This window comes from Pogoniulus pusillus, chromosome 29 (assembly GCF_015220805.1).
Source record: "Pogoniulus pusillus isolate bPogPus1 chromosome 29, bPogPus1.pri, whole genome shotgun sequence".
In the NCBI taxonomy this organism is placed as follows: domain Eukaryota; kingdom Metazoa; phylum Chordata; class Aves; order Piciformes; family Lybiidae; genus Pogoniulus; species Pogoniulus pusillus.
In genome coordinates, this window is record NC_087292.1 from 4,670,237 (window position 1) to 4,688,282 (window position 18,046).

At 43.4% G+C, this 18,046-nt stretch overlaps 1 protein-coding gene across 13 annotated transcripts in view; it reads left to right on the plus strand.

Moving 5' to 3' along the window:
* Positions 1-18,046, plus strand: part of PTPRT (protein tyrosine phosphatase receptor type T) — a 767,160-nt gene that overhangs the window by 688,835 nt on the left and 60,279 nt on the right. For 8 of the 13 annotated variants that reach the window (XM_064167548.1, XM_064167549.1, XM_064167552.1 and 5 more), the window contains 4 exons: positions 6,261-6,308; positions 8,517-8,665; positions 15,305-15,382; positions 15,582-15,617. In XM_064167548.1, coding sequence (XP_064023618.1) covers positions 6,261-6,308; positions 8,517-8,665; positions 15,305-15,382; positions 15,582-15,617 — 311 coding nt within the window. The remainder of the gene's footprint in view (positions 1-6,260; positions 6,309-8,516; positions 8,666-15,304; positions 15,383-15,581; positions 15,618-18,046) is intronic. The other 5 variants (XM_064167555.1, XM_064167558.1, XM_064167557.1 and 2 more) reach the window with 4 other exon arrangements.

An 18,046-nucleotide genomic window follows, 5' to 3' on the forward strand; every position in this document is an offset into this window, starting at 1 on the left:
TGTTCTGCCATTTTAGTAGAAGTTGACTTCTTTCCTGTGTGAGCTGATTTAAACTTGAAGATCAGGGCAGAGTAGTTCATCATGAGGATCCCTACATGCCACCCCTTGGAGTAATTGTGCCTTCTTGATGGTCTATTGGAAAATAACTGAAAAAGGAGTGTTCCTCACTTGCTAAGTGTGTGAGGAGCTTAAAGACATCATAATGAGCCTTGTCGTTGACCAGCTACTGAACTGTAAATGCAAACTCCATTTCCTCTAGACTTCACACTGCTTCACCAAGAATGGAATTCGACCTGAAAAAGTCAAGAGAAGTTTAAATATTGAAGTAAGGGACCCTTTTAATATGTAGTTGCTGGTTGCATTTCTTGCTGCAGCCTTTCCTCTCTTGCCTCTTTCTTACAAACTTCAGAAAAGTGCCCTCTGCAGTGTTCAACTGTTTGGTTTTTCTTACAACCAGTCAGCACCATTGCCTGAAGAGCTCAATCTCTACTTGGCCATTGTAATTGTTAATTCTTGCAACAGACAATATGTGGTCAGAATGTTCCCTGCTTAATTCTAATTCAATATTTGTGTATTTCAAAAGATGAATCAACTTCTGAGTCCTGCCTGACCAATTTATACAACTGTACAATAACATTGCTTTAAGTGGTCAGCTGAGGATTACTCTGCTACAGAGGAAGGAAGGCTGTCATTAAGTGGTCTCTTTTCTGTCTTATAATGACTCTGTGGAACATTTGTTTTCTTTAGGAACAGGAGAGTGACTCAGGAAAAGAAGCAGACCTCTGGAGGTCACCCAAACCTGAGCCTGCAATGAGCTTCAGCACTAGCAGGAGCAAGTGCTTTAATAAGATTTAGTAGGGCAGTGTGCACCATGCACTATATTGCATCAGAGAATAGCCAGAAGTATCATCAGACAAGCTTTTGTGTTGATAGCAACCCAAACAATCCCTCAGCAGAGATCTGAGCTCAGGATGCAGAAATCATGTAACTGTCTCCCTAGTACTGCACACAGCATTTTTTGCAGATACCTCATTCTTAGCTTAGCGCTTATGGCCTCTGGGGTACCTCATTAAGGACAAGCTCTGCTGGTTGGAGCATCAGTCTGGTAGAGGTAACAGATAGATTGGTCATCACACAGTAAATAGTTCCATCAGCAGACTGTGTGTGTCAGTGGTCGGTTACAGATTGCCCTGATCTGGCAAGACCAAGCTCTGTTTGGTTTGGTTTTCTTTCCCTGAACAGCAGTTAAGGGATGCGGGCAATAGCGTAGCGAGGCTAGGAAGCAGAAGAATCCATGAAGGAACATATGATGAATTCTTACTGACTTCCATGTTTCAAGTTTCACATGAAATGGGATATTTCATTATGATTGCAGGTGAAAATCTTTACCTGTTAAGGACTGTGTAATTCTCAGCCAAAGCTGTAGAAATTCCTACAGCCTCTTATGAGCAGACAGGTTTGATTTAAGTTGATTTGAAATGTTATGAAAATAAGAGTAGCAATATGTATACAGAAAGATTTTTTTGGTGCTATGGACCTTTTATGACTCTCTTAGTCCTGAAGCAAAATGCAGTTGAACAAGTTACCAGTATTGAAAAGCAGGTCCTCAAATAGATCTGCTAGCAGACCTTTAAATACAGCCATATGGACTACATCACTTTGTTTTTAATGTCAATTTCTGGATTTCAAAGTTGTGCTTCCTTGAGTAAATCTCCTCTGCTTTCAGATAATTCCTCTCAGCCCTTTGTTATCAGCTACAGTGGCATCTCTTCTTAGGGAGCAAAATCTCCAATCCTAACTCTTCTAAGTAGTTCTATAAAAGTCATGGAGATGTAGATCATGAGTAACTTTTTTTTAGAGAGATGGGCCATAAGCATTGTGATAATCACTGGTCTGGAGTTTTGCCTTCAGCCTGACTCGTGTTTTGCTGCAGTCCAGGACTGTAAAATCAGATTCTGTAGCATGGTTGAGTATCTGCAGTTCTGATGAAAATGGCAAACAATATTTCTTTATCAGATCAACTTCTTCAGCTATCTTGTGCTTACGTAGTTATGGGGGTTGTGTACAGTAACACCTCATTGAAAACTTCCTACAACACATAGAAAGTGATATTAGTGTGGCTGAAAGAGAAGGCCATCAAGGTCTTTAACATGCTTTAAGTGGAAATGGAAACCCAGGAGGCCTCTATTCCCAAGTCATTATGCAGCATTGACATAATTTTGTATGCTTCAATTTACCCATCACTAAAAGTTAATTACTTAGATCCTTGGGCAAAACTTGGTTTTGTGATGGGAAGAGAGGCATATGGAATTGGGAGTTCCTGTCCTGCTGCACTCATTGCGTGCTCGTGGCCAGGCTGATGCCTGGACCTTTTCAGAGGAGTTACTCAGTATTTACACTCATCATAATGTTGTCTCAGGTTAGTACAGAACTGCCAGCTCTGTCAGATTGCACTTATTAATACTTTGTAAGTTAACAATGTGCAGTACAAGTTAGCATCCCATCCACATCTGAAAGTTTTTGTTTCCACTCCTAGCTGAAGCTGCAGAACACCAACAGCAATTCATAGCCTTACAGGAGGGCAATATTATTTTCCACTGCAGCAACTCATACCAAGGCTTTATTATCTCCTCACCTGGAAAAGGAATGGGAATGTTTTCTGTGTGTGGGTTGAGTTGTTTTGCTTTGTTTCTTTTTCTTGGGCTGGGTAATGCTTGCAGAGCAGAATTTGATCAAGAATGATATCAGACCAGAACAGTGTTTCTGGAAATGGAGAGATCCATGCATGTGTTAGAAGCACTCACTTTGGTGTTACTGGTAAGAAAAGGGCACTCAGGGGCAAATACCTGTTTTTTTTTTTCCCCTGACCTGACCAGAGCACTGATGACATGAGTGTGTTCGTAGAGAGCCCCTTCAACTCCCATCATCATTTCACACCAGTTTGAATTGTTATGGTTTCAGCTAGGAGTTTCTTTTCATGGGAGAGGTTCAGACAGAGGTATTAAGCTAAATTTATACTTGCATTTTCTGAAATAATGGAGTTTGTGCTGAATGTATTTCCACCATCTGTGGGACATTTGAAGAGAAGTAAACCATTATTTATAGGCATAGCTCTGTAGAACCACATGCATAAATATCTCCATGTATTTCCATGCGTGGTGGGGTTTGCCTGCACAGGTCCACTTGCTAATTGAGAATTTCCAGAAGGACTTGGGTTTCTCATGAGGTGCTAGAAAAACAGAGTAATGAATCAGTGTTTATGCCAGTCTAATGAAAGCAAGTTAAAGAAAATGTAATCAAGCCCCAGAAAGACAATGAGATTGTGCTTAGAACATGCCTGTGTGGTGACTGCAAGCTTGCAGCTTGCTGGTTTCTACCAGCATACACTCGCACTGTATGGCTCCTACATGCACCTGACTTCTCTGAAGTCTGCAAGTAGAGGTTCTCCCCAAACAGTGATTAATTTGATCAAGTAACTCTCAGAGAGCACAACCCTATGTTTTCTAACCCCCTGTGCTTCTACTACACACAATACAAAATATTCAGAGCATCTTTTGGTCTTGTATTGCTTCCATTGTGTCAGAGTAATGCTTGCTTTGTAAGTAAAAGTGGTGTGGCTGGTCCTCACTCTTCACCTTTGCTGCAGTGAATTCCCTCTGCTCCTGCAGTAAACTGAACAGAGTTTGGCTTTGCCGTGGCAGGTGATAAAAAAGTGCAAGTAAAGCTGTCTCTGCATGTGCTGTAAGTGGGGGATTTGCCCTTAGAGCAGCTGTAAAAAGCTGTAAGCTGCGTATGTGTGTGGGGATATTTCTCAGCTCTTCTGAGCTTACAGTCTGCAAAGGCAGCGATGATGAACTGTGGTAGTAAATCAGCCCTTCAGAGCCCAGCAAGGAGACCTCCCCCACCAGTGCTGTGTTGCTTTTGAGTCCCATTCCTCTTGTTCTCTGTTTAAAGACTTCTCTAGCGACTGAGATTTCACAGCCTGCCTGCACAGTTGGCCTGACAGATGGGCAGCCTCCACGATGTGCAGTTTTCTCAACATTCAAAATGAAGTGCCCCATTACTTTTGTCCCAGGTCCTGTAGACAGGGGGAACAGCTTCCCTGTGGTGCCTTTTGTCTATCTGAAGACCTGACAACCCTCTTTGGTTTTCTGTTCTCTAGGTTAAAGATCCATATTTCCTTTGGCCTTTGCTTGTAGGTTGTGTTTTCTAGGTTTACCTTTCTTGTCCTGCCTTTGTATGCGTCCCTTTGGCACCCATCTTAAGTGCAGTGCTGCAGCAGAGCCTTACTCATCCTCAGGCGTAATAAAAGGATTACAGACCCCAGAGCCATCTATAATCCCTCCCTTCTTTTTTGCACCAGCATGAATCTGCTCTTTCAAATTGAGTTTGTGATCTGCTACAGGTTTAGGGCACAGATAGCCTTTGTCATAGAACTACCATTTAACCAGTGCTCCCAGTTGGGTGTTGGCAGAGCTGATTGCTGCCTGCCTCAAATTTGTGCAGATTTCATTAGAAGTAATGTGTACTCCTAGCAGGCTGCTGAGCACAAACATCTAAAAGGAATTGTATTTTGCAGCTCCCTGACATTCCTTCCTGAAAATGAGAGCAATGTGCAATTCTCATCTGTAGGAGGAAATTTCATGTTTAACTTACCTGATCTCTACCTAATGTCTAAATTACCTGTGCATGCAAATCTGCCTTACAGTGTATATAATCCATCCTGGGGAAACATCTAAAATTAAATCTGTCACCGTACGTGTACAAGAGCTCTTCAGAAGTGGCAGTTGCAGATTTAACATTCATGCATGTAAAATGGATATGAAAAAGTTAGAGATGAGGTTGGAGCCACGTTTTAAATATAAGCCACAAAGTTTATCCAGAACAGGAGCCTGATCCTGCAGATACTTCTGAGTGGAAAGGTTGCCTGAGCTTTCTGATTAATGCAGGAAATGCTTTGTGTTTGATCCTGAGCTTGCATTCCTTGACTGTTAAACTGGAACCTCTCACAATTTTAACATAGAGCTTCATGCATTTTATCTCCCTGCTCTGAGAGAAGCTTCAAATATAGGTGAATCAAATCACCTGTTCTTTTTTATTTCCACATTGACACTTGGTTGAGGTTCACTGCCAACAGTGCTTACCCTGGCTTTAGCTGGGTTAGCTTCAACTGCCTGATTATACAGCTGGTTTCATTTGTGTGTCCTGCCTTCAGCACGTTTCTGTCTCATTCCTCCTGTGCGCGTATGGTGCTTGTAACATCATCTCATCATTGAAGACCCTCCTGAACTGAAAAGGGCAACCCAGTAACCCACACTCCATGGACTCTTATGTTCTCCCTGATGCATTTTCCTTGCACTTTAACATAAAGCAACCATTAATATCACCTTATGCACGTTTTGATGTTTCAACCACTTCATCCTGTGTGGATTGTATCAGACTCTCCTACCAAATATCTGCCCAGTCCTTTATTTCTTCCCCTTTTCAGCTGCATAACGTATGAGATGGAAAGTGTCTTCGCGGTGCCTGGTGACAGGCTGAGCTGGGTGTGCTCTGACTGCAGCCTGCCTGTGATTGGCACTAATGCACTGATATCAGTTCCATCTGGGTGTTGTGGTTGTTGTTATTTAGGGCAGGCTGGTCAGTAAGGGGAGCAGGAGCCCTGCCACTGCTGCAGCCTGTCAGTGATTCACAGAGATCTCTTGAAGTGCCCTATTTTTGGAAACAGCCTTTCCAGATAAATGCTTTTCCACTTACAAAGGCGTTTTGACATGCTGGGAAATGAACCTCTACCTAGCTGTGGGTTTAAGTCACATCCCTAGCATTCCAGAAAGTGCTAGTCATTTGATTTTATAATCCTTTCTATGAATTATAATGATGGTGAGGACCAAATAGGCTTAGTCCTGCGCTGCCACTCTCTCCAGACATGTAATGGAGGCAGAAAAGGCACATTTAGAAACCGAGAGCCCCTTGATGTGTCTGGCAAGCTTAGCTCTGAAATCCTCAAAAGAGATCTGTCTTCCTTTTCCCTCTAAATTTAGATGGAGGATTTTCACGTTCTTGGAATAGAGAAGGGAGCAAGGTGGAAACTGTTAAGGCTCTGGTGAAAGCAAAGGGCAGCGGTTCCAGGTGCAGGGCGGTTTTCTGTGTGGCTTCTCTCCGAGCGTGCGCAAGCGTTCGCTGGTCCTCCTGCCAGCAGCCTGCTTTGTGTGTGCGAGGTAGATTGAGAACTTTAAACTCATGTCACCTTTTCTTTTTAGGCATTCAAGCCAGTGTTTTAGGGGCCTCTCTGTCTTCTACAGGACCAGGTAGAACTGCTTTGCCTAGGGCTTTTGTAAGCAGGCCTTTGGGGACTTAAGGGGATTGGGTTTGGGGTTCTTTTTTTCCTGCCTAGCACATGCAGAAATGTTATTGCTCGCTCACTGAAAGAGAAAAGGAGACTGCCAGTTCTGGCTCTCTGTAGCTTGTTGGCATCTCTGAAAAGATACCAGGCAATGAGGCTTACAGATAATTATTGCCACAAATCACTTAATCTCAATTTAACAAGGAAGTCACCCTTTTCTGATTCAACACTTTGAAACATCGGTAGCGGTCGTCTGTAATGGCTCACCCCAGCAGTCCACAGTGCTTGTTATTAAGGACTTTGACTTTTTGGATTAGTGTTTCCTACTGAGAAACTTTAATTCCTGTTGCCAAAGAATTCACATAGCTGTGTGTGATTAGCAAATCTCAAGGATTAGAATAACTGCCTCACAGGGTTCACTTCAAGACTATTGTTGCTACCTCAGGTACCACAGCACACAATAAGAAGTCTCCCATGGCTGCAGCTCGTAGTTAATAAATCTGACTGTGCTAACATCACTGAGCACTGGAAGCAAAGCTTTTAACATCATCAAACACCAGCTTTCTGCTTCATCACTCAGGGACAGTCCCTCTGTTTGCATCTTCATCTGCAGAAGTGGATACACCACGGAGATGTTGTGAGATCTCAGTGTGCACTCTGTAATCGTATGCCCCATTTGAAGAGCTGTGGGTTTGAATTGATACCACTAACCATTAAAAGCCTGAACCTCAACTGGTAGAGCAGGTGAAACAGATGTATTCATTCAAAAGCCTGCAGCACTTCACACACTGGACTTTTCTCCAGAAATCTGTGTTCTCCTGGTCTGGATTAGCAGCTTGTCTAAAAGTAGTCATTTCCCACGGGCACAGGCAAAGGTTTTAGTTCTCTTCGCCCCCCTCCTTGCAAATGAGCATCACCAGCCCAGCTACCCATCTCACAAAGGGCTTGAACTTGCTTGTAAATGCCATTCTGACACGTGCTGGGAATAAGTAAAGTCTCTTGGGATATGTTGCAAGGAATATCCTTTTAAGAATCTAATGACCTTTAAAAGATGGGTAGGACTAAAGCATAAGCATTTCATTTGAGTGAAGAAAAACCTCTTTGCAAAATGATTTAGTTGTTAGGATTTTTTTTTCCCCTTTGAGTTGGAGTAAAGAAGAAAACTAAAGCTCCTTCTTAGAGTAATCTGTTTTTCTCCTTTTGATTTTGTTTTATTTCTTTATCTCTGGAAGTCATGTAAGCAAAGTTGCTTGCCGGTGCTGGGGATTTGTGTGATATTTTTTCAAGGTGCGGATTGTAGAATGTCACACATTCATTTTTAAACAGTTTTTCTCTCTGATATGAATGAAGCACAGGGCAGGCAAATGTCAATAGAAGCTTAGCAGCTCACTTTTCCTGCTTCTCTCCTTTTTCTTATTATTAGCTGTGTTTGCAAAAAAGAGGAGCCTCTTGCATTCTTGCCTTTTGTTAGTGTTTTCAGAGCCAGGTGATGTTTCTGCTTTTGCCAATGTTTTTGACATCACCTCAAAAGCAAAAAGAAAGAGCCATTTTCTCAGAACAGAGGCCTATTTGGAGAACTCTAAAATAACTTCAACCTTTAATTCCCCCCAATCTTCACCCACTGTCGATCCTCATTGCGGTTTAGAGCAGCGTCAGAATTTAGCAGAGGCTGCTGTCCTCCTTGCTTTGCTTGGGCATAACTCCTGTTCCAGCTCTCAGGTTGCACAGAGTCAGGGCACACTCTCCACTCGTACTTGCTCCCCATGGGATGGATGCAGATGTCCCCTTTACCACCCAGTCAGCAGTTCCACATCACTGCCCTTACCCCTCGTCCTCTGCTCTTCCTGGAGTGACTGACACCCACTCCAGGAGCTTTACCTATGCCCCCCTCTTCAAGGATGATGTAGCACTCCTACTGCTGGGGTGATGCAGGTTTGTGGAAGAGAAGTTACTGGGAGGGCCAGCTAAGCTCAAAGACTGGTATCACTCTATTTATTGTGCTCCACAACAGTTACATCAAAAAGTTGTGGGGCTTCCTGTCGTGTGGTTTGTCACATGCCCTGCATGTCTGACCAAGGGGGATAATGGTGACTTGCAAAAGATTTTGTCATTGCTTTGTTCTTAATGAGGGAAAACTGACCTTGATTTCTCCCCTCTTCAAAATACTCTAAAGGAAGCTAGCCAAGAAGCAGAAGGAGACTCAGACCAGCACACAGAGGGAGATGGGTCCTGTGGCTACTTCTGACAAGACCTCTACCAAACTCAGTGCTGTTCACAATGAAGAAGCTTTTTCTTCCAGCTGCCAAGATGTTAATGGATTCAGTAAGTTTAACTTGCTTGCAATGGATATGTCCCCTTTGGAGAGCTCTGGGTTCTTGAGAGGACCTATTCCTATGGGCACAATGTTGAGGAGCTAAGATTGACAGTGATAGAGCTGGCTAGAGATCAGATGTCTGCAATGGCTCTGGCACTGCCCTTATTTTAACCGGCAGGTGGGGAGCAGTCCTTCTGACTCTGAATCTGCTGAGATTGGTTTATAAAGTCTGTTCTAATAACTCTATCAGTCAAAAAGGCACATGTTTATTTGTTCTTCAGAAATACTTTTCCTTTGTGAGTAGAAGAGTCAAATCAAATCACTTAGCTGACTTGTAGGATGAAATACCATTTTCTGTACAACGTTGTTGTGAAAGACAGCATGGTCTCCTGGTTAGAGCACTGGAATGGAAAGACAGCCTTGCTCCTTTTGTCTGTGTCCTTGCTTTTACTCTTCACAGGGGTTCAGTAACACTAATCTCAGTTAATAGTTGTAATCCACTCAGACCTCTGTAGCTGGATGAGATTTTGTGGGTAAAGCAGCACAAAGTCATACTTGAGCCTCACTAGATCCAGACCGAGTGCATGGGGGATTGCATGGTGGATTTGTAAACCTTTGCATATGAAATAAATTCTAACTTAGACACTCTGGGAATGTCACTCCTTCTTTTGACACAGCCTGCTAGTTTGAACAGGGAACTGCTCTGAAACACAAGTATGTACTAAAACCCTTTTGTGTCTCTTCAACATCTTTAGTGAAGTGTGTTTTCCCCCTATTTACTAACATGGAGGTGCTTATGGTGCAGAATGTTTTCTCATTGAAGCCTTTCTCTGTAATCTCCAATCGAGTGGGCCAGGCTGAGTGAGTTCTCCTTTTCACTTTATCTGTAGGGCATGTCAAATTCCATCTGCATGTGTTGCTGCTGCCACTCTGTGCAACATACCTGTGAGATGGATAAATAGGTGTTTGGGACTGCCAAGCCTAGCAGTGAGCACTTCCCTCTGGTATTAAACTGACTTGAGTCAAGATCTAATTTTCTTGGCTGCTGAGTAGCTGCATCTCCTAAAGAGACAGCAAGAGTTGTCATCAGTGGTTCACATCTTGAAAGGCAGCATAGCAGAGGACAGTGCTGTAAAGGACATCCCAGAAACAGCAAAGGTAGCTTGTCAAGAGTGGGTGGGGAAAGTGAAACTTGGAACATTTTCTTCAGAATGTGTTTGTTGGTTTTGCTGGGGACTTTTTACTTCAACCAATGAGAAAAGAGCTGAGCTTGACATCTGACCTCATTTTTTTTTTACTGCTGTTGGTATTTTAAGAGACTAATTAAAACCACTGAGTCATTTACTTGAAATGGCAACTAGAGAAAATATCTTGTATCTAATTTAGTTAAAAAGCATCCCTCCAGGTTTTCTTTTTGTAAATCACCTAGTGCTTTGCTTATCTGACATCAGTGCAGCTTTTGTTACTGCCTCCCTCTATACCACAATCTGGGTCATATCCTGGACCAGTTCTTGCCCTTTTTTTCCCCCTTCTCTTTATATCCATAAGAAACAGTTCCCAGTAAGCTTTCATGATTCCTTCCATTTTTTTTACTGCTAAGTCTATGATGCTGAGGTGTTGGAGGTAAGTTGTGTGCACAGGAGGATACAGGAGTTTTATGTATAAAAGCCTTTTGTTGTAAAAACAAATGCTTTAAGAGTTTAAAACTTGAAAGTTTCTATAGGAACCTACTCTAACTTTTGAATACCATAGCAGGATTGCTTCCTGACCCTCCTGCTAGAGTTCCACAAGGGATTATCCATCCTGGCTTTTAAAATCAGCTGTCTGTCTTAAGCAGCAGTCAAATTCCTTCTTGGATTGTCCTTTCCTCCCTCTAATGGTAAATAGAATTTACAGGTTTCTCATGCTGGGTAGTCATCCTCTCCATCTTGCCCCTCAGCTTTGGGAGCCTGAGGTAGCTGTAGAAGTGCCATGCAGATGCCCCTCTCCTTTTTGAAGCAAGTCCCCCAAAAGAAGCTAAATGTTTTCCATCCCAAGATCACCTTGCCAGCTCACAGGAGCAGTAAAATGGAACAAGACAACTTGTTAAGTGGCTAACTCACAAACACTGAGTGACTTGCAAACAGGTCTGTCTGCAGATGACAGTGTCCTTGCAGGACGTGTCCTTCCCTCCAGTTTTTTCCTTCCTGTCTCAATAATTTTAATGACTTCTCAGACAGAACAAATTTGTTGAGTTGCTATAGGAGCTTCTGTTATTTTGTTGGGATTTTTTTTTTTGCTAAAGGACATGTACCTGTTGGAGCAGGTCCAGAGGCTGCAACATAGATGATCAGTGGGCTGGAACACCTCTGCTAGGAGGACAGACTGCAAGAGGTGGAGTTGTTTCAGCTGGGGGAAGAGAAGGTTCCAGGGAGACCTTCTTGTGGCCTTGCAATTTGTAAAGGGGGTTACAGGAAAGATGGGGAGGAGAGTCTTCATCAGAAAGTGCAGTGATAGAACAGGGGGTAGTGGTTTCAGACTGAAAGGTCAATGTAGATTAGACACTGGGAAGCATTTCTTTACTGTGAGGCTGGTGAGGCACTGGAACATGTTGCCCAGAGCAGTTGTGGAGGTTCCAAGCCTGAAAGTGTTCCAAGCCAGATTGGATGGGGTTTTGAGCAGCCTGGTCCAGTTGAAGCTGTCCCTGCTCACTGCAGGGAGGCTGAAACATGATGATCTTTGAGATCCTTTACAAGACAAACACATCTATGGTCGTATGATGGTAGTCTCTCCGGTTCAGCCACTGATCTGCTCCTGCTGCCAGAGATTTTCTGTACTTGAGTGACCCCCATCTGCCTTCCTGTAGCCCCCCCACCCCCTTTTTGCTGCCTGTCTTGCTGCCATACAGCACTAGCACGTGTCTGGGGAGCTCCCACTTGACAGGTCCAACAGCTGTCAATGGTGCTGCCTGGTGCCACGCACCATGAAGGGCATCAAAAAAGAGCAGCTGCCCTTCTGCTTCTCAGCCCCTCCTTTTCTGAGGAGATACAGACCTGACTGCTTTTGCAGGCAACTCTGAAAAGTGTGCAATGTGCTCTTGGGGATTCCTTCTCCACTGAGTTACACGCTCTTGTCTGCACATTTCTTCACCTGCTGATGTGTCTGTTTGGGTGCAATGGAGCCCTTTGTCAAGGCCAGAGCAGTGCCCAGGAGCACATAGATGTTGGACATCTGTGACTTTGATTTTGTCATTAGGCAGAGCTCTTCATTATCCTTACATCAGTAAGGCCATTCCACAAGATCTGTAGCTTCAGCGTTGGGACAAGGAGATCCCAGGTCTTGCTGAAAAGTGGAAAAGACATGGGCATTTCTTTCCTGTCCCAAAGCAAAGCCCCTCATCCCTCTTTCCATTCTACCCTGTTAGTCCTTATTTGGCCTGAATTCTTACTGGTGTATAGAGAAGTTTAAAGAGATTTTCAGCCTCAGTCTCTGACACTGCATGGAATCAGAATAGGTGTTTGCTGAGAGGCAGATTAGTTCAGGGCTGTTGAATGCTTCTACCCAGGGTTTAGTGGAAGTGAAGCAGGTTCCTCATAGTTGTTCATTTTCTCAAAACTCTTGCTTTTTGAAAAATGAAAACGCATCCTAAGTCCATTGAAAGTAGATGGTTGTGCTTGCCGCATGTCAGCCTGCTCCTCAGTTTGCAGGGGCACAGGGAAAGCAGCACAGCACAGTCTGTGCAGGCACTGGCTTGGTACAGGCTTACTGTGATAGGAGACTACAAACTGGAGACAATATGGGCTTCAAGTGATTTGCCCAGAAGGGTGTGCATGGGGTTGTCATTGCACATGAACTTTGCACATCTGGCCATCCTTTGCATGTGGTGACCTCAGTAATGCTGCACTGATGGTTCACCCTGCACAAAGCAGCTGCTCTTCTGGCTTTGCAGCGCTAAAAGGCCATGGATTAGGTTTGCCCAGCAGAATGCCACATCCTCACCATAGCCATCTTGACATCCTTAGAGGGATTCTGGAAAGAAGTGTTTGGTTTTGAGGATTTAATTTCTTAAAATGCAGCCAGTTTTGCTAGAGACTCACTTATTGGGGTATGCTTAATGTTTTGACATCTCAATTTGGGAGGAGATGCCTTTCCAGACAAGCTTCAGGAGGGAGCCCAATACAGATTAGGTAGGGGCCTTTAGTGTTACAGGCAGAGGCACAGTTTGAAGGCAGTGTTTTGGAAGATGTAGGGAAGTGAGTTTTACATGCGTGGGCCCTACCTTACAGTTATCAAGTTCATGTGCTTTTCAGTAGCAGAAACAAGGAGATAAGAGGAGGGTGTAGGTAAGTGGCACTTTTAAGCAGCCAAGAAACATCTAAATTCACCTCTTTCCATGTCCTGCACATTGTTGTGATGAATGGAGTGCAAAGGTCTTTAAATTTGCTGCAAATCAAATACATCAAAGTCTAGTTCACTTTCCTACCTCATAGATAATTTTCACTTTTAGGTTCTCTTCTAAAGGCAGTCCAAGAACTTGTAGGATCGTGACCATGAGATGTCTTCTTTAGTGGAAAAAAAACCTGAAGTTAATTAAAAAATAAAAAATAAAGTGGCATTTCATCAAAAGCATAAAAGGGAGGGAAAAAATACTAAAATCCATTTTACTGTTCTTCATGCTGGTTTTGGGCTCTTGTGAGGTTTGCTAGTTCAGAAAATCTGAAGCAAGGGAGGATCATTTTCAGATAAGAAGGAACCTCCAAATTCTGCATGACTGGAGGAGGGGATCTGTGTGGCCTCACAGGGAGTAAGAAGAGACTTTTTAATGAAGTCTTAATCTCTACCCTGACATGAAATCCTCTCTGGAAGTGTTTCCTGTGATTGCACACACTAGTGCTGGTCAGAATCTCTCGTTAGGAAGCAGCACTGCGCACACATCTCATTGCACAAGCCACTGCCTGCCTGATTTTGGGAATGAGCTCTCCAAAGTTCTGGGAAACTTGGGTTTTGGTGAGTGTTTTGTTTGTTGTTTTTGGTTTGTTTTTTTTTCCTCCTTTCCTTTTCTTCCAAATCTAGAAATCACTTCCCTGTCTTACAAATATGGTCCATTCCCTAAACCTCCTCTGATAAGGTCACCCAAACTCCCCAAAGCGAGGTGCATGTTTCCACTTGCTGAAGTCTTTGTCCTTAGCAGTTCCCAGGAAGGCAGCATGGCCCAGTAAGTTCTTTCATATTCCCAAGTATCTGAAAATCTGAGTGCTGCTCCAAGCCCTGACTGCTAACTTGCTCTGTGACCCTGGACAAGCAAATTACACTTTTCTAGACCCTCATTTCATGTATCTGTCAAAGCAGCCAGGTTCTGAGTGCAGTAAGAGGAGGGTCTGATTTAGATTGACAAACATAGGGGAGAAATTATAAGTGTCCCTAAAGGGGAGAAGCTTTCTGGCTTGAAGGCAGCTGGGGCAGAACTCCAGCAGATGCAGCTATGAGAAATTTGGCTATCTTAACATGCTTTCAAGTGATGTGAGTCTGAAAACATGGTGGGAGACTGCAGAACGAGAACAAGTTCATTTACTAGATGATTTTAAGCTGTTCAGAAGGTAATTCTGTTGACTAGATGAAACTCTCCAGACTAGTGATTTCTTTGCTTCCCTCCCATAGGATAACTTGCAATTTTTAAGTGCTGTTTGCTCTAGAGATACCCAACATTGCTGCTGAAATTACTTTGATGTATCCTGAGTTTAATCTACTTTCACTGGATTATTGGAATAGTTTTTCCTCTGTTACCCTGTTGTCATCTTTCTGATGTACTGAGATTTGTATTAGTTTGTTTCCCAACGTTTGTAGGAGATAAATAAATGCCTGTAACTCTAAGAGTGAATGCAGAATGATAACAAAGGAATATGCCATCAGAAATGATGGATTACCATAAGAATGTGCATGTGTGCTATTGCAGATATAAACCAGCCTCATAAATTTACTATCAAGGGAATAATCTGCCATGAAGGTGTTGAGCCCAGCCTCTCTTCTGTAAATATTTCATTAGTATGGAAATAATTTGTGGATTCTTGGCCAGAGGAAGCTACTGCTTTAATGGGGGAGAGCAGGTCTGCTTGTCCTGCTGAAAGAGCCCAGCTCACAGGGGACAGGATTATGGGATTTGCTATGAGCAGCTCTGGGCTGAAGGACAAGTCCCTTGTTAGTCTATACTGACAAAAATCATTGCTGCCCTACCTGTGTATTTCCATAGTGCTCGTGCACCCTGTGTCTGAGCAGGCTGCTTTACTGTTAATACTCTCTAATTCTCTGTAGTTTGGGTTCCAGGCTTGCTTCCAAGGATCTTTCTCCTAGAGACAGAACCATAAGTTTGTTCCTTGGGTTATCAAAGCGGTACCTAGAATAAAGTCCTGTCTGTGTATCCTGTCTAGGAACACACTGATTTACAGTAGCTGTACTGATATATTTGGGGGGCTGAAGTGCTCATATTAAAGAGAATCCATCATGATGACAATGTAATAAATGTAATATGCATGTGGAGATGAAAAATAGAATTCATTTTGATAAGCCTTATATACCCCATAATACTGTGTTCTTTGAGGAGCACTCTCCCTGTTCTCTTTCTCTCTCTTAATATATGTCTAAAGTCTTTTCCTTATGTCTTTCCTACCTAGCATCACCCTCTCCTTGTTCATTTTCTGTCCAAAGCAAAACCCTTCAGAGCAAATCTCTGTTGAATTCCTACTACTCAGGTACTAGTGCCAGACTTTTTCTTTTTCCTTTCTAAATTTTCTTGCCTTTGTATGCTTCCCAATGTGACCTATAGACTGAACCTCCTGACTGTGAGACACAGCTAACCTTGTTTTCATTTTTTGTAACTTTCTTCCTACTGAACTTCTGTTGATTTCCATTGATCCGTGTCATGTGGGTGAACGGGATTCCACCTCAAAGTATCATCAGACACTGTTCCATCGACCACGCTGTTAGGTAAGAGGACAGGTATGGTGAACTGCTCTTCACTGGAGAGCAAACACTCCCATGTACCTTGAAACTAACTTGGAGGGAGCACTTATAAGCAGTTGGGATCAAAAGCTGTGTTTGATTGTGCTCGTGTGTTGTGTTAATCAGAAAGCTTTTTGTTTTACTCATGCTTTGTTATTGCTATTATTTGATTGTTGTTTTCTTTTAAAGGAGAGAGAAGTTTAAAAATGAAGATTTAGGAATAGTATCAAGTAATTTCTTTCTGTGGATGAGATTTGACATTCTGGGCCAAATTGTGGATGCTCCATCCCTGGAAGTGTTCAAACCTAGGTTGGAGTGATTTGCCGTTGGAATGGGCTGCCCAGGGAGGTGGTGGAGTCACCATGTCTGGAGGGGTTCAAGCAAAGCCTGGATGAGGCACTTAGTGCCATGGTCTGGTTGACTGGATAGGGCTGGGTACTAAGTTGGACTGGATGATCTTGGAGGTCTCTTCCAACCTGGTTGATTCTATGACTCTATGATGAGGCCTTGAGTAACCTGTTCTAGTGGGAGGTGTCCCTGCGGATTTGGGGGGTGGGGTTGGAACTGGATTATCCTCGAGGTCACTTCTAACCTAACCCATTCTATGATTCAAAATTCCCACACGCAGTCTGGCCCTTAGCTTGATTTTGCTTTCTGTTGGTGGTTGTATTTGTGCAGCTATCATACAATCATAAAATGGTTTGGGTTGGAAGAGATCTTTGAAAGTCATCCAGGCCAACCCCCTACAGTCAGCAGGGACATGTGCAACTGGAGCAGGTTGCTTAAAGCCCCAGTCAACCTCTCCTGGGGTAGTTACTGGGATGGGTCCTCTACCATGTTTCTTGGCAACCTGGGCCAGTGTCTCACCACCCTCAGTGTGAAAAAAGTGTTCCCTATATCTAGTTTAAATCTCTCTCTTTTGATTTAAAGCCATCACCCCTTGTCCTGTGAGTAGGTCTCAGCTACATGTCCTGTGAAGCTTGTAAGTGTAAAGTGAGAATTTGCATGTCCAAAGCATGAGAGCCTACAGTTTTGGACTTAGAATCACAGAATCAACCAGGTTGGAAGAGACCTCCAAGCTCATCCAGTCCAACCTAGCACCCAGCCCTATGGCACTAAGTGCCTCATCCAGTCTTTTCTTGGTTTCAAGTATGATAAAGGTTGTTTGGAGAAGTTGGGGGCTTGAGTTGGGCAAGTGGCCCCAACTTATTCTGTATGTGCTGAGAGCTAAGTGCTAAATATTCAAGCAGCCCAGCACAGGTTTGGGAGAATAACAAAAAGGTAGGTTCTGAGAGGTGGAGGCTGTTTTCTGTGGGTGCTGGTAAATTTAGAGAGCTGTGGTAATGTTCAACATCTCCCAAAAGTAGCCTTTCTTGTTCAGATGATAAAAACAACTCATCTGATCTGCAGCTGTTTGCTTTTGGAACTTTAAAAATAGTACTTTTTTTCAGTAAGTCAACTGAGACAGCAAAATTGGCAGATACTGTTAGCTGATAAAAGAAGTTATCCAGGAACTTACTGGAGGTGTACCTTTGGAAGTGAGTAATACCAGCCTGGAACTTGAGGCTCTCCCTGGAGGATGCTGCCTGCATGTGGAGTTTGAAGAAGGCAGTTCCTCTGCTATGAATCAGAAAAATGATGTGTGGTTGATCAGGATCTAACCAGTGGTGTTTATCAGACCTGTCATTTTGGATTATCTACAGTAAATGTTCACTTCCAGGCATAGTAATCTACTGGGGATGCTTTAAACATTACTCTGGGCACACTGAATGCTTGTGGTTAGACCTGGAAGAGATGACATCTGATCACCTAAGTGCCTTGGCTTACAGACCTGCATCAGGGCAGAGCAGCTTGGAGGGACTGTCACAGCACACACTTTTCTCCTGCTGTCATTCTGAATGCTGATGGCAGTGATTGAGAATTCTATTAATGAAGTGGAGAATGAAAGGAGCCTTTTTTTTTTCCCAGAATCATAGGATGATTTGGTTGGAAAGGGACCTGCAGAGGTCATCTAGTCCAGCACCCTTACAGTCAGCAGGGGCATTTGCAAGTTAGAGCAGGTTGCTCTAACTGCCTGACCTAATCTAACAGCCTGACCTGGGCATCCTGGGCCAGTGTCTCAGCACCCTCAAAGGAAAAAAATATTTCCCTTGGCCTGTCACAACAGGCCCTGCTCAGAAATCTATCCCCAGCTTTCCTGTAGGGACCCCCTTTAAGTATTGAAAGGCCACCAGAAGGTCTCTCTGGAGTCTTCTTTTCTCCAGCTGAACTTAACAGCCCCAGGTGCCTTTGGCATTGAAGAAGTTTCTATCTTGTGACTTAAAGGCAAATCAAAACTTTGGTCTCTTAGCTTCTCAGGCAGATTCATCAGCCATTGGATGTTGCTGTAAGAGCAAGATCAGTTTAATTTTTGA